The 23639-nt window shown below is 44.3% G+C and overlaps 2 protein-coding genes across 9 annotated transcripts in view; one reads left to right on the top strand and one right to left on the bottom strand.

Moving 5' to 3' along the window:
• Positions 1-23639, bottom strand: part of LOC132386007 (uncharacterized) — a 258441-nt gene that overhangs the window by 182465 nt on the left and 52337 nt on the right. The window lies entirely within an intron of this gene.
• LOC132386005 (protein LSM12 homolog A-like) overlaps positions 1-23639 on the top strand; it is a 174274-nt gene that overhangs the window by 108040 nt on the left and 42595 nt on the right. For 2 of the 8 annotated variants that reach the window (XM_059958250.1, XM_059958247.1), the window contains one exon: positions 19710-23223. The exons of 3 other annotated variants lie outside the window; for them this stretch is intronic. In XM_059958250.1, coding sequence (XP_059814233.1) covers positions 19710-19961 — 252 coding nt within the window. In that variant the 3' untranslated portion in view covers positions 19962-23223. Of the gene's footprint in view, positions 1-6884; positions 6952-19709; positions 23224-23639 lie in introns of those variants that run through there. 3 more of the 8 variants (XM_059958248.1, XM_059958249.1, XM_059958254.1) reach the window with 3 other exon arrangements.

Raw genomic sequence — 23639 nt, 5'->3', positions numbered from 1 at the left:
AAGAAGAAATCAATCTGTTCCTTCATAAATTTAATGAAATTCAGATCTTGCAGTAAGGTAGAATCAAATCGCCATTGTTTAGTACTAGAAACTGTATCCATTAATTTAATAGAAAGTTTTATTGGAGCCTGATCAGAGATGGCTATAATATCATATTTACAACCAGTTACAGATGGAATAAAACAAGTGTCAATAAAAAAAGTCAATTCTCGAGTAAGAATTATAAACATGAGAAAAATTAAAACACTTTGTCCTTAGGATGCAGAAATCTCCAAATATCGAAAATTGCATTATCAGTCAAAAAAGAATTAAGACTTATTTGGTAAAGTCTGAATGGATATAGATCTATCCAGCAAAGGATTTAAACAGCAGTTGAAGTCACCACCCATTATTAACATATATTCATTTAGATTAGGTAGAGAAGTAAATAAAGACTTAAAGAAATCAGGATAATCCACATTTGGAGCATAAACATTAACCATAGCAACCTTCTTATTAAAAAGTAACCCAGTAATTAACAAAAATCTACCACTCGGCTCTGAAATAATATTGTGTTGAACAAATGTAATAGAGGAGTCAATAAAAATTGAAACTCCTTTTACTTTAGCATTTGACTTTGAATGGCACTGTTGACCCCTCCAAAACCTAAAAAAAATTGATTGTCCTCTTTCCTCAAATGAGTTTCTTGTACAAAAATAATATGCACATTCTGTCTTTGGAATACTTTAAAAATCTTTTTCCATTTAATTGGATGGTTTAAGCCATTAGTATTCCAAGAGACAAAATTAGTGGTCTGAGCCATATTTCTAAAATCAACCCCTGTATATAAAGAGTTAACCAAAGTATGAACTCATGCACCTGGAAGAGGAACGAAAATAAGGGGAGGACCTGGAAATGACGACACGTCGGACATTTTAGTAGTTTGAAATCGGCCCGAATGAAAAAACTAAAAAAATTAATAACAAGAGCAATAGAATTAGAAAGGAACCCCCTGCCCACCATCCACGGAAAAGAGACCCCCCTGAGCCTGAAGGAGGCCAGGAAAATAAGTTGTGAGACTAAATCTACCCCCATGTCTCCAGAAGGCGACTCCAGATATATAAAGGAGAAAAAAAAGATCCACCCAAAATCCTAAAAAGTAATTAACACTATACTAAAACAGACTTCTAGTCTGCTAGTCAAAAAAAAAACCAAAAAGAATATAAACACTGGTAACTTATAAATTGGATTAAAACCCAAACAAATAAAAGTAAGGATGTGATAAGAAAGGCATTATAGGAAGAAGTCGACAAAAAAATGGTGAAATTTTAAAAAAAGTAAGAAATATTTTAGAAAAGAAACCGCCATCTTAGTTACACAAAAAATGTAAAAGATATAAAAAGGTTAAAAAAAACTCATCTTTGAAGGATTAATAATAATGACCAAAGCTAAAATACAATGGTTGAAGTAAGTAAATTAAATAGATTAGTATGTCAATAAAGAAAAACTTTAATTGGAATATAAAATGTAAAATAAACCTACACCAATAGTCAGAAACAAAATCTGGTTTTGGAAACAAAAACTATCTTGTAACGATCAAAACCATACATTTATTAGAGATGAGAATTTGAAGCAGTAGGATAGTTCTCATCCAGAAAGCTTCGAGCATCAGATGTGCAGAGAAAAACACGTCGTGTAGTCGAAGGCGAGATTCTAAGTTTCACAGGGTATAAAAGCGCTGGTTTTAGGTTTCTCTCATAACATTTGGACATCAAAGGTTTAAAAGCGAGCCGTGCCTTCATCACTTCTGGGCTGAAATCCTCCACAAGCGGAAATTGGAATTCTGTCAATTTAACTGTCCCTAAACGCCGAGCCAAACAAATAAGTTGCTCTTTAACATGCACATAATGAAATCGAACAATTACAACAGGTGGTTTAGATGAAGAACTTGGTGATCGGAGCATAATTCTATAATTTCGGAGCACGATCAAGTAACGGACTATCTGGGAAAACAGAAGGGAACACATCCTTTAAAAGTTGAGCGAAATACTTTGAGGGGTCCCTTGTTCGATATCTTCCGGGAAACCAAGTATGCGTAAGTTCTGTCTTCTAGATCGATTTTCAAAATCGACACTCTTGGCTTTAAGTATTTCCAACTGTTCAATCGCCGAAGATAATTTCTGCTCAGTTTCTCGATTTTCAAATCTCGCTTCCGAGCGTCCTCTTGCAGAGTTGCGATTAGAGTTTGATGCTGTTTAACTTCATGATTAATCTTATCCAAAGAATCCTGGAAAGTCTTTAAATCTGCTTTGAAAGTTTGTTGTCGTTCTTCAAATTTTTCATTTAAGAGCTCCAATAACGTATCATAAGTCAATTCGGTACGCTTAGGATCAGTCTTTTTTTTCTTTCCATTGCCGTTAGAATCTTTCCCAGGGTCTCGCCCTTTAGATCTTAAAGCCATTTCAGTATTCATTTCTTCAAAATTCACAGTACACTCTTAAAGATAAGTCCAAAAAAGTAGCAAGAATCTTCTGGTGTAGGTGAAAATAAGTTAAATAAGGGTGATCATAGGTTAAAAAAGTAAAGGTTATGGAGCGAATCTAAAACAGTGCTCACTCCATCAGCGTCTCCTGGTGACCTCTCATGTTTCTCTTTAAGCATTTCAAAACTGAACAGTGTTCCTTCTTTCATTATGTTGCAAAGAACTGTTATTCCTTTATCTGTCCACTCCTTAAATCTAGCATCCAATTTATTTGGTGTAAAATCTGAGTCATATGCACACCATTTAAGAATTGCAATATCTCCCTCTAGATTATATTCTTTTATATTCTTAAAATATTCTTTATATTCTTAAAATATTCCATATTTTAAGAGTCAATTTCACCCATAGGTTATCAATAGTATTTACGTACCTTCGCAGGTTGTATCAGCCAAAATAGCTTTTATGCGGCTGGGAATTACCCGCTCCTCAATGTTTTTCCATTGAGCGTCATATGATGGGTTGCACCAACCTATCACAGCTCTCAACTGTGCTGCAAAATAATAATCTCTAAGGGAAGGTAGGCCCCATTCCCCCTTTTCCTTTGCTAATTGTGAAGTTTTGAGACAAACTCTAGGCCTTTTACCCTGCCAAATATACCTTGATAACATTTTGTTCTATACATTGAATTGATTTTGATTTATCTCTATTGGTAGGGTCTGAAAGAGATATAACAGTCTGGGCAGTATATTCATTTTAACAGACTCAGTCCTTGAACTGAGATTAAAAAAAAAGGAATCAGGTTCCATCTTGCCACATCTTTTTTTTATATAAAGGCTGATAATTACATTCTGATAATTTTGCCAAATCTTTTGACATAATGATGCCCACATATTTGAAAGACTCTTTGTGCCATGCCCAGGGGTATCTACTTTCAATTTCTCTTGGTGGGCTATAGTAATATGAAAGTAATTGGGTTTTATCTATGTTGATCTTGTATCCTGATAATTGAACATATTGTTCAACGGATTGCATCAATATAGATAAAGAGTATATTGGTTGCCCCAGATAGATCAAAATGTCATCTGCATAATGAGCCAATCTAAGCTTTGTCCCTTTAATAGTAATTCCCCTGATATCTTCATTTTGTCTGATGTATTGAGCTAATGATTCCAGATATAATGTGAAGAGGTGACCATGTACAACCCTGTCTCGTGCCCCTTTCTAGGGTAAGACTGTTTGATAAATATCCATTGATTTTAATCATAGCAGTAGGATTGTCATATAGTGTCTGTATAGTTCTAATAATTGTGTCTTGGAAACCAAATCTATGTAAAACTCTGTAAAGAAAATTCCAATTAACTGAATCGAATGCATTTTCAACATCCACGCTTATCACTATTGCTTCGATTTTATTTTTTTGTATATGATCCATAATGTGAAGAGTCCTTCGTATATTGTCTTGAGTCTGGCGTTGTCGTATAAAACCTGTCTGATAGTTACATATCAGTATGGGTAGAAACTCCTCTAATCATTTGGCCACGATGGAGGTAAATAATCTATAATCTACATTAAGAACGGATATTGGCCTAAATGACCCGCATTCCATTTTATTCTTGCCTTCTTTCGGTACAGCTGAGATTATTGCTTCCTTCCAACTGGGTGGCATTTGTGCCTTTTTTAGAGCCCAGTTCAGTGTGGGGAGTAAAACAGGAATTAACTCGTTTTTAAATTCTTTGTACCACTCTGCCGTATACCCATCTGATCCTGGTGACTTGCTTAATTTAAGCCTACTAATTGCAGCTTTTAATTCAACTTCAGTTATATCAGCAGTCATCGTTCTATTTTGTTCTTCGCTTAAAGTGGGTAATTAGAGAATTCAAGAAGGTGTCAATTTGGGTTATGCTTCCCCCTGGAACTTTGAAATATAGGATTTTGTAAAACAGTTCAAAAGCTTCAAAAGCTTTCGCATAGCTTATTTTTTATCATTTTTGTTCTTGGGTACCAAATTCTGTGAATTGTATTTTCTGCTATCCTTTTTTTTTCAGTTTCCATGCCATTGTTTTCATAGAATTCGTTCCAGTTTCATAATGTCTGTTTCAGAAACATTAAATTTTTCCTGATTTCTTGCGTAGCCAAACAACTAATTTCATTCCTAATTCTTTTAATTACCCTTAATGTATCCTGTGCCAAATTCAATTTGTGTTTTTTCTCTAGTTCCTTCAGTCTATTTTGTAATTCCTCTAATATTTTATTCCTTATTTTTTTCTTATATGAAGATATCACTATAATTTTCCCTCTTGAGACCGCCTTCAGAGTTTCACCTAAAATGGGAGGTGAAACCTCTCCATTATCATTAAATTCTAAGTAGAGACCAATTTCTTTTTTAATTTGTTCCTTAAAGTACAGATCATTGAGTAGACTTGAATTTAGTTTCCAAATAGTATTCTTTGGTTGTAGGTCAAAATCAACAGATAAATATATAGGTGTATGGTCATTTTGTCTTTGTCTTTTCCAAATGTTATGAAATAGTCTATTCTTGTATATACAGAACGGGGAGCAGAATAATGAGTGTAATCCCTTCTGCAGGGGGAAAGGTCCCTCCATATATCAATTAAACCAACATCCTCAAAAAGTGTATTAACTTTCTTATGTAAGGATTTTGTTTCATAGGTTTTTCTGGTGGAAGAGTCTAAGTTTGGTTGTAATTGTAAATTTAAGTCTCCCCCACATATCAGGAGATCTTCTGTTTCCGCTACCATATCAATAATTTTCTGAAAGAAACCAATATCACTTCCCGGGGGTGTGTGTATATTCAATAGAGTAACGGAATTTCCAAGTGTATTCCGCCTTACCAGAATATATCTGCCCTCTTTATCTCTCATTTGGAATACTTTTTTAAAATTTAGCTTACTTGTGATAAGAATAGCAACTCCTCTCCTGTGTTCTAATTTATATGGGGAGAAAAACAAATTAGTGAAGCCCATTCTCTCTAGTTTTCTGTGCTCATTATCACTTAAATGAGTTTCCTGTAAATATACTACATGGGCTTGTTCTTTTTTCATTTTGGATAAAATTCTATTACATTTGATTGGATTTAATAGCCCATTGACATTAAAAGAAATGAATTTTACCTTGACCTTAGCCATCTGTATTTATCTGTCAATGTATCATTGAAATTAGAACTAAACTTAATCGATCTACTCTCTGAACAAATAAGAACCAGGAAACGCAAATAATAACAAAAATGGCAATGAACGTGTGATTCCAAGGCTGAGGTCTCTAGTAGATGACCCTGCATTGAGCTAGAGGAAACGTCTAGCTGTGGGGGATAACCCCTCCTACTTGTGAGTTGAGGGTCCCCATTGCAGTATTCATAAAAGTCAGTGAACAAATCCATTACACAGAAAAGATTTCCCTGTGTACTCCTCCTATATATATTTTAATTATATACATATTCTCATTTTGGTTGGGAAAAAGGAGTAAATAAGCGAATAAAGAATAACAACTAAGTAATATAAAATCCACATTATAATAAGTATTTCTCGAGATTGGTATATCATCGTCTACTTTTGCTTCCATTTAGCTTCTCAACATTGTTAAAGTTAGCCAAACCTTATGGCTCTTCTGAAGGGGGTGAGGACTGTTTTAGGAAACTCCCAGTCTCTTCCTGATATGTTTCTCTCTTCCTCCTCCCATCTCCTGCCTTCTCGATTCTCGCACTATTTCCCAAGCAGAGTGGGATAATTCCTCTGCAAGGCTTTCCCTCGGTTTGATCATGCTAACGGGCAACCCTCAGGCCTTCTGTAGTCGCCTCTTGTCTGTCTGGTACAACCGCATCCCATTGTCATAAAACACTCGAAGTTCAGCAGGGTACGGAGTTTGAAATCTAATCCTTTTTTGCCTTACTACTCACTTTATTTCAGAGTATTCTTTACGTTTCTGCAGGACTGGGAGGGTGGGGGAGTAATCTTGGTCGAAATACATTAATCTATTGCCTAAAAACACCCTCTTCTTACCCCAGGCCCTTCATAGAATCTCTGCCTTGGTACTGTACCGAAGGAATTTAATTATTATTGAGCATGGCTTATCTTGACTAACGCGCGATGCGTTCTCTCGATTTCCAGCTCCATAGTGCAGGGAAGCTCCAGCATGTCCCGCAGCCCTCCGCTCCTTCAGGAACATTGTTGGATATTCTGATATTTTTCAGCCGTGATCTTCCCTCCAGGTCAAGCAGTTTACCTTCTTGGTGATTTAATATTTTCATTATCTTACTCGGTTTCTGTTCCACGTTTTGAACGTGATCTTCCACCTTCTCAATTTGAGATTCTGCCACAGCTATTTTTTGATTGACATTAGCGTGTTCTGATTTAATATCACGGAGCTGCTACTTCATATCTTTCTGGAACTCCCTTATCTCTTTCAGAATTTCGATCATATTCGCCGCTTTGCCTGAACAAGACCCAGCGTCCGCTTTGCTAGCACGCGGTCGGGTAGGAGAGCTGCTTACTTCACTCCTCTTGGCCACAGGCTCCGCAGTGTTGCTTTTTAAATTTCCATTCTCTTTCCTCATTCTTGCCCCTCTTTTCAGTTCAAATATTTTTTGAAAAATATTATATTTGATGGGTGAATGGGGCTTAATACTCGTTTTTCCGGAGGAGCTAGTGAATTAAGCCACCATTCTTGATGATGATGTCACCGGAAACCCAGCAGGCAATCTCGGCGGCGCTCTGCCAGCCTCAAGATCAGGTGGATATGATATGGCAGGCTTTGTGAAAGGCACTGCAACACCCAATAGACATTAATAAGGTCCTTTAGTGCTGCCCCAAGGTGAGGGAGGATGGCAGCAATTTCTGGGTGCGCTTTTGCAATGCCTATGCAACCTGTGCAGGGGATGCAGTTTATAATGCCAGTAATGCCTCGCTCCAGTTTAATACGATGTTATTGCAGTGCCTCCCCGAAGATGTGAGTAAGGCAATCAGAACTAATGACATGGATTGGCCAGATAGAAACAAGCAAGCCAAGAAAAGGGCGATTGAGCATTTCTGCAATCACGGCAGGGATTCCAAACCAACCAGTGTAAAACAAGAAATGGTGCACCATCCTCCTGCGCCTCCAAAATAGGAGCCGCACAATGTAGGATACCACATGGAACCTCAATTTTGTGTACCCAGAGGGGTGGACCATTATGGATATGGGTATGCTGCTCACCTGATTGGATCTCAGGCTCTGGCCCGCGGACCATCCCATGCCCCACCCTTGCTGAGGAACCCCGGGGGCTGCCCTGGACCAAGGTACTGCCACTCCCAACCGAATCAGTAGCAGCCTGCCCTGCACAGCATCCGTCTTATCGGGTGCTATGGATGCGGTGTGGCTGATCGCTGGCTCTGTGACTGTCCCCAACATCAACACCAACCAAGGCAACCTGGCAGACGCCAACCCTTTACTGCTGGTGATCCTTTTTCGTACTGACTACCCAGTGAAAGTAGAGGTGCAGAAGGAGGGCAGTGACTGTTCCTCGCCCTTACAAGTCACCCAGAGGAGGAGCCAATTATTAGTCTGTCAGTAGAAGGACAGATCATACCCTTTATGATAGATGCCAGCGCCACCGCGTCAAACCTAGAGGCTTCCTGTATTGCCCAACATAGCTTTGCTCTGTCCAATTACTCGATAACATTCAGTGGTCTGATAGGACAGGAAAAATCCTATCCCCTCACCATTCCACTGGTTAACTTAAAGGGAACGACAGGGCGCAATAATTTGCTGTGACCCCAGACTAGGAAGTCTAGCGGGACAGGATCTTTTATACACCCTGCTGCTCCGAATTCAATGCTTAGATGAGGGGATTACTATCAGTTTGTCTGACTCCCGGAATGTCTTTTGGGTCCACCACCCTCCCCAGTGGTGGTCCCTTAATATAGCGCGGGAGGACTTATCATCTTATGAAATACCCCCGATCCCCATGTGACTCTACCGTATGACCCCTCGGGCAATTCATGACAATTGGAGGCTATTTATTCTCCTTTTCTTGGGAATTCTGTCCTGGTGACAGTTTATGGTGTGGTAAAAGGAAAGGAGGGCTCAGCTCTGCTGGTTGAGGTGCCGGAGGAACTTTGGAACCAATCAGAATTGGTTTCACCTACGTAACCCTCACAGTTAACGGGGGATGCAAATACAAAAAGTTGGGTTTCTTAGCCAACAAACTACAGGAACAGGCTGTAATGGGCACACCACAGATTATCCCAGATGGGACCCTCACCTTTTAACAACAACCCTTCAGTGTACCGGGTTGTCTGCAGCACCATCAGCCTCGTCACATGGCAACTGATGAAGCTGTACAGGATCTTTGCGCTGTCTCCAATATGGAGATGGGACTTACTTCTGTCCCTCCCGTAAAAGTAGACATTCAGGAAGGGGCTCAGATGCCATCTATTCCTCAATTCCCTCTCAAGAAAGAGGCGGTTGATGACATCACCCACCTCATAGAGTCCTCCTGTAAGAAGGGCATCCTAGTCCCATGCCAGTCCCTTGCAATATTCCTGTCTTGCTGGTTCCAAAGTCAGGAAGGCCATATCGGCGGTTAGTGCAGGACCTCCGTAAAGTTAATTAAATTGTGCAGCCTATACATCCGGTAGTCCCTAATCCCACTACAATTTTAAGCAGCATTCCACTGGACTCCCAAATTTTTACCATAGCAGATCTGCAGCATGCGTTTTTTGAAATTCCTCTTGCTCCTGAGTTGCAGTACCTTTTTGCATTTACCTTTCAAGATCAGCAGTACACTTGGACTAGGTTACCCCAAGGGTTTGTGCACTCTCCTACCATTTTCTTGCAGATATTGCATAGGCAGCTTAGAGATTTACAATTTCCCTGGGGCTCTACAGTAATCCAGTACATAGACGTCCTCGTACTGGCAAGCCCGTTGGAGGTGTCCAGTGTACGCGATACCAGTACACTTTTGAATGCTCTGCATTCATGGTGGTATGTAATCCCACCCCAAAAAGTTAAAAGAACCCAAAGGCAAGTGAGATTTCTGGGAACCCTTTTGGGTGCAACTGAAAGGCAGCTCACTCCTGAAACGGTAACCCCGATTCTTGCGACCTCCTCCCTGCCCACTATGCCAAAATCCATGTGTGTTTTCCTTGGCCTGGTAAACTTTTGTCCGGATTCCAAAAGTCGCCCTATATAGGCATTTGAGCCCCCTGGCACCTAGTGCCTTTAAAGGGCCTCTAGTACGGACTGAGCAACTAAAAGAGGCCTTTGAAGAATTGAAGAAATCACTCAAGGGCGCCTGCTCAATAACCGTCCGTTCCAGCTTTTTGTGAATGTTTTATGTGGCTGTGCCACTGCAGTACTCACTCAGATTCATGGGGACAGGCGTAGACTCCACCAAGTTGGACCCTGTAGCACAGGGATTTGAGTATTAAATACTAGACCCAGCATCTTACTCAAGCCAGACTAAGTCGCTATGAAATTACATTACTTAATAATCCATTCCTCTAATTTTTAGAGACTGAGTTGACTGAGCCTCCTGATGACTATCTGCTACAGAAACATTTTCTCACCTCCCCACCCCCGACCTCTCAGATGTGGCTATTCCAGGGTCAAAACTTACCCTTTACATCAGTGGTTCCCAACGTGGGGTGTACGCCCCACATGGGGGTAATTTGATTTTTATGGGGGGCAATTCGAGAATGAGTTATTAACAGTGAATTTTTTCTAGTAAGTCTGTGTGAGTATGAGTGTGTGTGCGAGTTAATACATATGTGTATATACAGTAAGCATACATAAAAATACTTGTGTGTATGTACATGTGTAATTGCGTATGTACTGTATATATATATATAGTGTATCACCATCATTACAACCATCAAATGGCTTTCATAATTAAATTAATGAATTGACTGATGTAGGAAGGAACGAATGAACAAGTCCAAACGCATAAGAAACTCGTACGAGGTCGCGCCAATGCTGCTTTTTCCAGTAGCTTTCGGTTCTTGGTGGTGTGAAGGTGTGTACATTGCGTCATCTCTTTTAAACAGTGTACCTGTCTTTGTATGCTGTAGAAACGAATCGGCATTGTTTTATTTATTATTATTATTATTTTTTTAATATCACTTAATGTTCTTTTTTACAATTTCTTAGTAATTTCTTCCTCAGAACTTTAACAGTCCTTTGGTTCTTTTATTTTTCTCTTTCATGAATGTAATGTCCTTTGGAAGCTTGTTTAAACCAAGTTAATGGTCTTTTAGGCTTCCTCCAGGTGAATAGGAGTTCACTTTTTGAATAATAAGAATTATATATCAACACAGGGGGCATCAGGATTTTAGAGGTGATTAGGTGGGGCATGGCCAAAAAAAGGTTGGGAACCACTGCTTTACGTGGTCTGAGACCGGGGAACGCCTCTGTGACAATGCCATTGTCAACGACGATTACATGCTCGAAAATGGTGTTCTCCCGCCCCCAGTCTCTGTCCAAAAAGCAGAACTTTTTGCTCTCACTCACACCTGTATTTTTGCTAAGGACAAAAGGGCCGATGTTTATATAGACCCTCGCTACGCATTTGGGGTCGTCCCTGATTTTGGACAACTCTGGGCACAGCGGGGATTTCTCACCTGCTCCGGGACCCCCATCCAGAATGCCATGTATATAAAAAATCTCCTCCAGGCTATACTCCTCTCTGAAAAATAGGCCATTATTAAATGTTCGGAACACCTAAAAGACAACTCTGCAAAGACTAAAGGAAACAACAAGGCTGACTTGGCAGCCAAGCAGGCTGCACAGGAGGCAACTGTCATAGTTTCCACTACTGAACGATTGGTTTTCACTATGACTAAATCGTCACCAGCACTGGGCACTCCAGACAGGACTAAATTGAAAAGCTCCAGGGGGACGCCCCTGATTCAGAAAAACAACTCTGAAAGACACAACGGATGTGTCCACATGCTTCTGCAGACCCCACTTGGCCAAGTTTGCATTCTTGATTCTTGGCAAGTTTGCAGAAGACACAAAGGTTGGTGGTGGTGTGGATAGTGTAAAGGATTGTTGAAGATTGCAGAGAAACATTGATAGTGCAGAAGTGGGCTGAGAAGTGACAGATGAATTTCAGTCCAGAGAAGTGTGAGGTGGTATGAAGGACGAACTCCAAGGCAGAGTATGTCGTGGTTACTTGAAATGACCAGGAGAATAATTGCTTGAAACTGTTCAAGCAATTTATCAAATTCTTCTTACCTTCTATTCCGTTCTGTCCGAGCAGCCCTCAACCTAGGGCAGTACTCTCAGAAGTTTCTCTTCACTCCCCCTGCCCGTTCCGCTCTTGTTTCATACAAAGCGGTATCCACAGGGATTTACTCTATTATTCCTTACCCTGCCCGTTCAGCCCTTCGCTTTGTGCAAAGCGGTATCCACAGGGATTTACCAACACCATGTGGAATTTTCTTTACTCAACCTCTTATTACCTTATTCGTACTTACCCCCACTGCAGTGTTCTCGATCTGAGTCTCCTGTCAAACCCTCAATTCTGCCAGATTCTTTGGATCGGAGAGACCCTTCGGCAGTTGCTACACACTTCTGTCCCCGAGACCCCCAAAACCAACAGAATTTTTGTCCAAGTTGTCGCAAAAAGTGCTTACCTTTTTTCTGGGTGCACCCGTAATTCGGTTAGCTCTGTGATGGCTCCCGAGGGACCGGGAAGCGGCCTCAACCCGCCGAATTCTTTTCGCGGGTCTCTTTCTGAACCTGTTCATGACGCCAGTTTTGTCATGGTTACATGAGATGACCAGGAGACGCAGACAATTCTTCAAGAAGTTTAAACCTTTATTTGCAAACAAAGGCTGAGGCAATCAATGAACTTGTCACCGAAAGCCCACCGAGCTCCGGTGTACAGCATTCTTTATAGTAATTTCTTATCTCAGTTACATTTCGGTTTCATCAGCATACCCCATCAAGTTTTAATCGCATATCATCTATATATTATCTAATCAATGGCTCTTGCCTAGCTCTCGGTGCGTCACCAGTATTTCTTTCCAGTTCACATCTTGGGCCTCATTCCTGGCCAAGGTTGTTTCTCAGTCAGCCTCCTTAACCTCCCTCACATTACAGTTCCTGTTCATACCATCCTGTCTGCCACCTTTATCTCTTCATAAGCCATTCTATTGTATAATATATAGGGTACATTTCAGCTAATTAGTGCTGCTAAGGATAAACAGATATTTAACTGCCATAGTATGTAGCTAAAAGAATACAAGGTATCTAGTAAAACAATACATAGTAAAATGTGTCTAATAAAATAATACATTGTGGCGACCCATTTCCTGGCACATCCGAACCGACTCACAATTAGATAGCCTACGGGGGTTTGCGAGCTCAGAGCTTTGGAGCCTCTGCGCCACGGGGGGGGCAGGTTGAGGGAGGCTTAAAAGTGAGGCTGAGGATTTCGAATAAAGTTTTTTTCCTTCGACTGCAGTTACCGACTCCGTGTCGTAATTTTAGCGCTGCGTGTAGCACACCGCTACAATTGGTGACCCCGATGGTCCAAACGATTTTTGGACCAGAAATGACCGACGCCGCCTCTGTTCATGCGGTTTCATTGAAACTGCCAGGTTTCTGGAAACAGCGCCCGGACCTATGGTTCCAGCAAGCCGAAGCCCAATTCCACGTTCGCCAGATCACCTCAGAAGACACCCGCTACTACTACGTGGTGAGCTCCCTCGACCAGGACACAGCGGCCCAGGTCGCGGAGTTCGTACAGTCGCCCCCAGCAGACGGCAAGTACACGGAATTCAAAGCCCTGCTCCTCAGGACTTTAGGACTCTCACGGCGCGAGCGGGCTGCCCGTTTACTGCACCTGGATGGCTTGGGCGACGGACCTCCATCGGCTTTAATGAATGTTGTCTCTAGCCGACGGACACACACCCTGCCTCATGTTTGAGCAGGCATTCCTGGAGCAGCTGCCCGAGGACATACGCTTGCTGCTGTCCGACGCAGATTTCAGTGACCCCCGGAAGGTGGCAGCCCGGGCGGACTTGTTGTGGAACGCCAAAAAGGTGAGCGGGGCGTCCATCGCACAGATCTCCCAGCCAAGCTCCCAGCAGCAAACCAGTCCAGGCCCGGCCGCAGAGCCCGCCAACCCCCGGCCCAGTGAACACTGGTGCTTCTACCACCAGCGGTGGGGCACAGAAGCCCGCCGTTGTCGCCCGCCCTGCAAGTTCCCGGGAAACTCCAGGGCCAGCCGCCGCTGACACCAGCAGCAGGGCACCGGGGCCCCCCCTGAGGGCCGTGAATGGCAGCACAGTAAGGACCTATGGCACCCGTCAGGTGCAGCTACAGTTCGGCTCCAGCCAGTTCACGTGGGACTTTACACTGGCCGCCGTAGCCCAACCGCTTCTGGGTGCGGATTTTTTGCGAGCTCACAGCCTACTGGTCGACCTGCCCAGGAAGAGACTGGTACATGCCGAGACCTTTCAGATGTTCTCCCTGGGTGCAGCCCAGTTGCCAGCCCCTCATCTCGGCTCCATCGCGCTGTCTGACAACGACTTCACCAGGGTCCTGGCGGATTTCCCATCGGTTCTAGCACCGCAGTTCACAGCGGCCATGCCACGACACGGCGTACAGCACCACATCCCAACCCAAGGACCACCCCTCCACTCCCACGCTCGGCGGCTTCCCCCGGACAAGCTCTGACTGGCGAAGGAGGAGTTCCAGAGGATGGAGGAATTGGGGATCATCCGGCGGTCCGACAGCCCATGGGCCTCCCCCCTGCACATGGTGCCCAAAGCGACGGGAGGCTGGAGACCGTGCGGCGACTACCGCAGGCTGAACGAGGCTACCACACCGGACCGCTACCCTGTGCCGCACATTCAGGACTTTGCAGCAAACCTGCACGGCGCACGGATCTTCTCCAAGGTAGACCTCGTCCGAGGGTACCATCAAATCCCGATGCATCCTGACGACGTCCCCAAAACGGCTCTCATCACCCCGTTTGGCCTTTTCGAGTTCCTCCATATGCCGTTCGGCCTGAAGAATGCCGTACAGACGTTCCAGTGGTTAATGGACGCGGTGGGACGGGACCTGGACTTCGCGTTCATCTATTTGGACGACATCCTCATAGCCAGCAGCAGTCGTCAGGAGCATCTGTCCCACCTCTGTCAACTCTGCGCCCGACTGAGTGAGTACAGTCTTACAATCAACCCCGCCAAATGCCAGTTCGGACTCGATACCATTGACTTCCTGGGCCACAGAATTACTAAAGATGGGGCAACCCCTCTGCCCGCTAAGGTAGATGCGGTCCGCCACTTTCCCAGACCCACCACGATCAAAGGCCGTCAGGAATTCGTAGGTATGGTCAATTTCTACCACCGCTTCCTCCCTTCAGCTGCCCGGACCATGCACCCCCTGTTCGCCCTGATGTCGGGTCCGAGCAAGGACCTGGGACGAGGAGTCCGCCGCCGCTTTCGTTCAAACGAAGGAAGCTTTGGCGAATGCCGCAATGCTAGTGCATGCCAGAATGGACGTCCCTACCACCCTCACAGTGGACGCATCTAACATGGCAGTCGGTGGGGTGCTGGAGCAACTCATCGCAGGTCGCTGGCAACCCCTGGCGTTTTTCAGCAAACACCTGCGGCCACCCGAGCTCAAGTACAGTGCTTTCGACTGGGAATTGTTGGCGCTCTACCTGGCAATCCAGCATTTCAGGTACTTCCTAGAAGGTCGGCCCTTCACCGCATTCACAGACCACAAACCGCTTACCTTTGCGTTTACGAAAGCGTCCGACCCCTGGTCGTCCCGCCAGCAACGCCACCTGTCCTACATCTCTGAATACAGGACGGATGTCCGGCACGTCTCGGGTAAGGACAATGTCATGGCGGATGCGCTCTCTCGCCCTACCGTTCATGCCCTTTCCCAAGGGGTAGACTTTGAGGCACTGACAGAGGCACAGCAGGCAGATGAGGAGATCCCGAGTTACAGAACCGCAGTCTGCGGTTTGCAGCTCCAGGACCTCCCCGTGGGCCCGGGTGAGAGGACCCTACTCTGTGACGTCGCCACCGGCCAGCCCCGCCCCATCATCCCGACAGCCTGGCGGCACCGTGTTTTCGACTCCATTCATAACTTGGCGCATCCCTCCATCCGGACAACTGTCCGGATGGTTTCCAGCAGGTTTGTTTGGCACGTACTCCGCAAACAGGTCAGTGAATGGGCCAAAACGTGCATGCACTGCCAGACGGCCAAGGTGCAGCGGCACACCAAAGCCCCACCGCAGCAGTTCCATCCCGCCCACCGGCGTTTCGACCACATTCATGTGGATATCGTGGGCCCCCTGCCAGTGTCACGTGGAGCGCGGCACCTCCTCACTATCGTGGACTGGTTCACAAGATGGCCAGAGGCGGTCCCGCTCACCGACACCACCTCCGAATCTTGCGCCCGAGCACTGATCGCCACCTGGATATCTCGCTTTGGTGTACCGGCCCACATTACCTCCGACAGAGGCACCCAGTTCACCTCCAGCCTGTGGTCAGCTATGGCCAGCCTTTTGGGGACTCAGCTGCACCACACCACTGCCTACCACCCACAGTCGAACGGGCTAGTGGAGCGTTTCCACCGTCACCTGAAGTCGGCCCTCATGGCCCGCCTGCGAGGAGCCAACTGGGCGGACGAGCTTCCCTGGGTCCTGCTTGGCATCCGCACAGCACCCAAGGACGACCTGCACGCCTCTTCGGCCGAGTTGGTATACGGCGCGCCCCTGGTCGTCTCGGTGGAGTTCCTACCAGCCCCAAGGGGGCAAGAGGAAGATCCCGCAGCAGTCCTGGGCAGACTACGCGAGAAGCTCGGTAACCTGGCCCCCAAACCCACTTCACAGCACGGGCGGAACCCGACCTGCGTACCCAAAGACCTGCAGAACTGTAAGTTTGTGTTTGTACGAAGGGGCGGGCATCGGCCACCGCTGCAGCGGCCATACGAGGGGCCATTTATGGTGATCCGGAACAACGGGTCCACGTTCGTGCTGGACGTTGGAGGGAAAGGAGGTTTTCACGGTGGACCGCCTCAAACCGGCGCAACCGGCCGAGTTTCCGGCACCTCGACGCAGAGGCCGACCTCCCAAGCAGGTTCCGGCCCAGACTGTGGACATTGGGGGGTGTATCGCCGGTTCTGGGGGGGGGGTGGGGTTATGTGGCAACCCATTTCCTGGCACATCCGAACCGACTCACAATTAGATAGCCTACAGGGGTTTGCGAGCACAGAGCTTTGGAGCCTCTGCGCCATGGGGGGCAGGTTGAGGGAGGCTTAAAAGTGAGGCTGAGGATTTCGAATAAAGTTTTTTTCCTTCGATTGCAGTTACCGACTCCTTGTCGTAATTTTAGCACTGCGTGTAGCACACCGCTACAACATAGTAATATTCAGTACATAGTGATTACATAGTATAGTAAATAACTAGTACATAGTGATTACGCTTCAGGTATATATTTCTCAATAAGTACAAAGTAAATGGCAGGATACTTGGAAGTGTGGAGGAGCAGAGTGTTCTGGGGTTACAGGTTTCCCCCCACTATTTGAAGGTACAGTGATCCTATAAAATCATTTGTAAGCTGGAATGTCATAAAGTGAAGAAACAATTATCATTTTTTTTATATTGGAAAAAATTTTGAGCATTCGCAGACCCAAAAAATAACCTACCAAATCATGCCAAATAACACGTAAAACTTAAAATAACAGTAATTTATAGTAAAAGCAGGATATGATCTGATAATTATACAGCCTATATAAAGTACAAATACTTTTTTACAATTATTGTAGCACTGTCCACCGTAGCGAAAATCTCACGCAAGCACTCTCGGCAGAAACACACTTTCCAGTAACGTTTAAGCTATGAAGCTGCCAAATCATACCAAATAACACATAAAAATACGCAGCCTATATAAAATAGAAGTAATGTATGTCCAGTGTAGTTTCACTTACCAGAATCGGGAAGACAGTGAGCACTCTGATGATGGTGTGTTAGGCTGAGTTATCAGAGGTTGAGATGGTGGGAAACTGGGGTGTCATCTCATCGTTGTCTGTTTCCATCAGGGCAGGCAGGTCACCTTCTTCTATGTCTGTCTGCCTCGATGTCGAAGGTCGAGTTTTGTTGGCTGATGTGGATGGCCTGAAAAATGACGGTATGCTTGACTGCTTAGGCTCGTGCATTTTTCTATCATACAGTTCTTTGTAAGCACTCAAACCATCGTACAAAAATGCCCTAAACATACGTACCTTTTCAAAATTAAGGTCATACTTTTCTGCAATCATTGCTGCGTTGTCAATCGCAGCGAAAATCTCACACAATTGCTTTATGTTCAGTTCCTGGACGACTTCACTTTTGGACTGTTTGCTACTGCGTTTGGTTTCAATTGTTATCCTTTCCGCTTCATCAGCTCTTTATCTCTCAGTTCTTGGTCATGGGATGCCAAAACCTCTTCAACATCATCTTCGTCAACTTCCACAAACCTTTAACCAGACTCAGTCTATCCTTTCTTCATTCACCATGATCGAAACGCTTAATTATGTCTAGTTTTACGCTAAGTGTAACACCTTTACGCGCTCTTTTAGGCTTTTTCGATACCTTAGAACTCATCTTACTAACGGATGCACAAAATAAATTGACATAAAGCACTGATGCTCACAGGCACGTGTTTAAGCAATGCCGGCTAGAATGCAGATCCGGGGGAGGAGCTTGTCTGCTCAGCGCACGCTGTCTTTTTCGCGTGCTGCCTTTCTTTGTAACAATGAAAACACCTGTTAGCGAAAGCAGGTAACTAGTGTAGGTCTTTTGTAACAGCAAGGTGTCGTAAAGCAAATGTTCGTAAAACAGGACACATATACATGTCCACAGATCCCTGAAAGTTGCCTCATAGGTAGATAGGTGGTTAAGAAAGCTTATGGAGTGTTAGCTTTCATAAATCGAGGGATAGAGTTTAAGAGTCACGGGGTAATGATGCAGCTCAATAAAACTTTGGTTAGGCCATACCTGGAGTACTGTGTCCAGTTGTGGTCGCCTCACTATAGGAAGGATGTGGAAGCATTGGAAAGGGTACAGAGGAGATTTACCAGGATGCTGCCTGGTTTTGAGAGTATACATTATGATCAGAGATTAAGGAAGTTAGGCCTTTACTTTTGGGAGAGAAGAAGGATGAGAGGAGACATGATAGAGGTATACAAGATATTAAGAGGATTAGATAAAGTGGACAGCCAGCACCTCTTCCCCAGGGCACCACTGCTCAGTACAAGAGGACATGGCTTTAAGGTAAGGGGAGGGAAGTTCAAGGGGGATATTAGAGGAAGGTTTTTCACTCAGAGAGTGGTTGGTGCGTGGAATGCACTGCCCGAGTCAGTGGTGGAGGCATTTAAGATTTAAAATTTAAGAAACTGCTAGACGGGTATATGGAGGAATTTAAGGTGGAGGGTTATATGAGAGGCAGGGTTTAAGGGTCAGCACAACATTGTGGGCCGAATGGCCTGTACTATGCTGTATTATGCCATGTTCTATTGTTAGCAGTGCTTGTTGATTGCCTGCATACGGACACCCACCTTGGCAAGGAGGGAATGAGTAGTATTTTGCTGTGCACCTAGTGACATCCAAGGTTAGAGGAGGCTGACACAGCAAAGATACAAGCCTTTTTGATCTGCCAAAAGACAAACGCAGGAAAAGGAATAAAATGTGCCCCAGGGAAAACCCCCTTGCCAAGTGGACTTTTTGCATGCATTCAGCTTGATTTTATCGAACTACCATGTGTACAGTGTTTAGCGATGGTAGATGTGTTCTCCGACCACCAATAATAAAGCTTCCATGGTGGCAAGGGTGTTGCTGACAGAGATTATACCAAGATTTGGGATACCCAGACAGACAAGTTCTGACAGTGGCCCTCATTTTATGGGAAAAGTAAATAAAGAGCTATGTGCGATGCTACACATTGAACAGCAGTTTCATTGTGCCTACCACCTGAAGGCTGCAGGAGTAGTGGAATTGGCTAATGGCACCCCGAAAAATAAGTTGATGTCCAAAACCGGACTGAGCTGGCTGAAGCTCCTTTTGTTAGCTTTATACCATATGAGAATTACCCCACATTCCACTACAGGGGTATCTGCAGCTGAAATTGTTTATGGACGTCCTGGAAGGACCCCATGGGATTCCAGCATGCAGCCTCACACCCAAATTGACCTTAATGTCATGGGGGATGAATTGCAGAAGTACTATCACCAATTAACGTCCTTTCTAAAGTTTCTCCACTCTCAGGTAAAGAATACCCTTAAGGATTCCGGAGGGCAAGAAGCGGAGTGGCCGAAGCTGAAAATTGGAGATTCGGTACTGATCAGGGATTGGCAGCGTCCCAAACTTGGACCCCGGTTAAAGTACAAGGCCAGGAGCATTGGATACACCTCAGTGACTGTAAAATATGGCTTTCTGGCAGCAGTTAACCATTTGTGGACTCATTTCTTTATTGTGTGTTGCAGTCAATTCCTTAGAGGATAATTTGTTTTATCAAGTACATGAATGACAGCACAGTAACCATACTGCTTGTTATCCTTTGGTACTATCTGTGGAAGCACTGTTTGTAGCTAACCCATTAGGGCTATCCTGGAAGGGACGTGATGGGGCGGTAAATTGGATTATTAAGTATGCAGATGATACTAAGATAGGTGGCGTGTGGATAATGAAGTAGTTTTTAAAGCTTGCAGAGAGATTTAGGCCAGTTAGAAGAGTGGGCTGAAAGATAGCCATGGAGTTTAATGCTAATGTGTGAGGTTCTGCATTTTGGTAGGACTAATCAAGATAGGACATGGTAAATGGTAGAGCATTGAAGAATGCAGTAGAACAGAGTGATCTAGGAATAATGTCACATAGTTCCCTGAAGGTGGAATCTCATGTGTATAGGGTGGTGAAGAAAGCTTTTGGTATGCTAGCCTTTATAAATCAGAGTAGGAGTTGGGATGTAATGTTAAAATTGTACAAGGCATTAGAAAGGCTGAATTTGGAGTATTGTGTACAGTTCAGGTCACTGAATTATAGGAAAGATGTCAACAAAATAGAGAGGGTACAGAGGAGATTTACTAGAATGTTACCTGGGTTTCAGTACCTAAGTTACAGAGATGTCAACAAAATAGAGAGGGTACAGAGGAGATTTACTAGAATGTTACCTGGGTTTCAGTACCTAAGTTACAGAGAAAGATTGAACAAGTTAGGTCTTTATTCTTTGGAGCGTAGGAGGTTGAGGGGGGACTTGATAGAGGTATTTAAAATTATGAGGGGGATAGATAGAGTTGACGTGGATAGGCTTTTTCCATTGAGAGTAGGGGAGATTCAAACAAGAGGACATAAGTTAAGAGTTGGTGGCAAAAGTTTAGGGGTAACGCAAGGGGGAGCTTCTCTACTCAGCGAGTGGTAGATTTGTGGAACGAGCTTCCAGTAGAAGTAGTAAAGTCAGGTTCAATATTGTCATTTAAAATAAAATTGGATAAGTATATGGACAGGAAAGGAATGGAGGGTTATGGGCTGAGTGCAGGTCGGTGGGACTAGGTGAGCGTAAGTGTTCAGCACGGACTAGAAGGGCCGAGATGGCCTGTTTCCATGCTGTAATTGCTATATGGTTATATGTGACCTAATGGTGGAGGGTAGATCGGGGCAGAATGTAAAGAGATAGACGGGAAGTTTCGTAGAGGGGCTAGGGGATATTGTATTGAGAGGAGAACTCAATGATGGTGACTACTACGCCGCTAACCCTGAGTGTGTGGGGACCCTCGAGCGGCGTGTAACGGGGAAAGGGGAAGAGTGGGTACCTAGTGAACGCTGTTATCCCTTCTTTTTCACGGGAAAGGGATTGGGGTGCGTTTCGTCAGGGTACCCTGGGAAATACCTTGCCTGGAGAGACGTCGTTTGGATGGCCGATGTAAGATGACAAGGGAATATTCTGTAGCGAATGTTTTCAAGAACAATGCGTGACCCTCCGTAGGGGAGTTCCGTGTGTATGTGGAAATTGTAATGTAAAGTACAGAATGCCCACGTTCAACGATGACTGATAGCTCAAGCCGTGAGTAAGGAATTCTTTGCTGACTGGAGGAATCCTGTTACTCTGTGCTATGGGTTCCTGAGCACTCTCTCTCTCTAGGGGTTCTGCAGGAACCAAAGCTGCAAAGAATCGTAACTACCTCATTTGTGGGCTAATGGCATTGGGAAACAGTACAGTGGAAGGCCTGGAGGCTGTGAACAGGAAATTGGTGGAGTTACGACTCTAAGCACAGCAAAGCAGGTATGCTGTGGATTATCAGTTGGCCCAGCAAGTGGAGGATATGCGCAATAGTTGGAGACTATCACCCATGTTGCTGATGAATCATACAATGTAATCCATGCTATCCAGTCTAGTAAGTTCCAAGGAAGAAGAGGGCTGGATAGGATGGTTGCTGGGAGGATCTTGGGCAGCTTATTTACTGCCCAGGCTGATTTCTCTCATTGTAATAATTATCGTTTGTTGTGCGATAATGACGCCTAAATGCTGGCTGCAGAATTTTCATGGAAAGGCTGATGATGCCCTTCTCGACCCCCATTTAGTTGGTTATCATGATATGATAAAAGATGGGGGATGATGGAGTAAAGGGATAGGTAAATAAGGGTATAGATTGAAAGACAATGATTAGCTAAGGATCATTTACCTTCTAGGTGCCTTATGCTTGTTAATGTTGCTGGACAGCCAAAAGGGAACCTTACCCAGCAACAATTTACATACCAGTCATTGTTCCCTAATAGTGTTAGATATAGGTCAAATAAGGAATTATCTGGTCACACAAAGCATTTTGAGGTATAACATAACTAAATATGAGTAAGATAGCATAGGGGTAGAATGTTCAAGAATAGGGGGAGGTGTCAGCATGAGGAACTAATATATCCAGGCTAGCTTTGGCAGAAAATAATTATAACTAACCAATGATGATTTTACATCTAATTGTATCTTAGCATGTGATCAAAACTATTCTAAAACTGTATTAACTCACGTAATTATAGTATTTTCTGTAATGATCAGTGTTATAAATTGTGAAGAATTGTGATGCAGTGTCCGGACTGGCTGTTTGAGAGATCAGGCTGTAACTTTCCCCATAGTATGCTATAAATAAAGAGTAAAAGTTTTATCGCTTGTTTTATAGTCTTATTGCGTCCTTGGCACTTGTGCCTTTGTGTCGGGTCGATCAGTCTTTGACACCTCAGCATCTCAAAGACCATCTCCCACCCCCCATCCTCATCACATTCTACAGGGGTTGTATTGAGAGCGTCCTGAGCAGCTGCATCACTGCCTGGTTCGGAAATTGCACCACCTGGGATCGCAAGACCCTGCAGTGGATAGTGAGGTCAGCTGAGGTAATCGGGGTCTCTCTTCCCGCCATCACGGACATTTACACCACACTATCATCCACAAAGCAAACAGCATTATGAAGGACTCCATGCACCCCTCATACAAACTCTTCTCCTTCCTGCCATCTGGGAAAAGGCTCCAAAGCATTCGGGCTCTCACGACCAGACTATGTAACAGTTTCTTCCCCCAAGCTATTAGACTCCTCAATAACCAGAGCCTGGACTGACACCTTACTGCCCACTACTGTGCCTATTGTATTGTTTACTATTTACTGTAATGCCTGCACTGTATTGTGCACTTTATGCAGTCCTGGGTAGGTCTGTAGTCTAGCTTTTTCTGTGTTTTTTCCACGCAGTTCAGTTTTGTACTGTTTCATGTGGCACCATGGTCCTGAAAAACATTGTCTCATCTTTACTTTGTACTATAGCAACAATTTTGGTCGAAGTGACAATAAAAAGTGACTGGACTTGACTTGATATAATATCTTTTTCTTTGGTGTTTCTTTGTTTTGTGACTCTGTGGGAAGATGAATCTCAGATTTGTATACTGCATGCATACTTTGATAATAAATGAACTTTGAATCTTCAAATCACCAGAAATGAGTATAAAAAGAAGATGGTGTCGTTGCGCTGATATGCAACTAGTGAAAGCAAAACATTGAATCAAGCAGGGTCTGGTTGAACTGTTTACTGTTTCAATCCGCACGCTTAAGTACCCGCTCCCAGCATCCCCCGTTCTGTATGACACTGGCTTCCGGGCCGAGGTCTGCCCACACTCAGAGCCTTCTTGGTTGCCGCTGGCTGCAGACT

The sequence above is a fragment of the Hypanus sabinus genome, assembly GCF_030144855.1.
Source record: "Hypanus sabinus isolate sHypSab1 chromosome Y unlocalized genomic scaffold, sHypSab1.hap1 SUPER_Y_unloc_10, whole genome shotgun sequence".
NCBI classification, from domain to species: domain Eukaryota; kingdom Metazoa; phylum Chordata; class Chondrichthyes; order Myliobatiformes; family Dasyatidae; genus Hypanus; species Hypanus sabinus.
The sequence above is the reverse complement of the archived record's forward strand: the minus strand, read 5'-3'. Positions and strand labels throughout refer to the sequence as shown.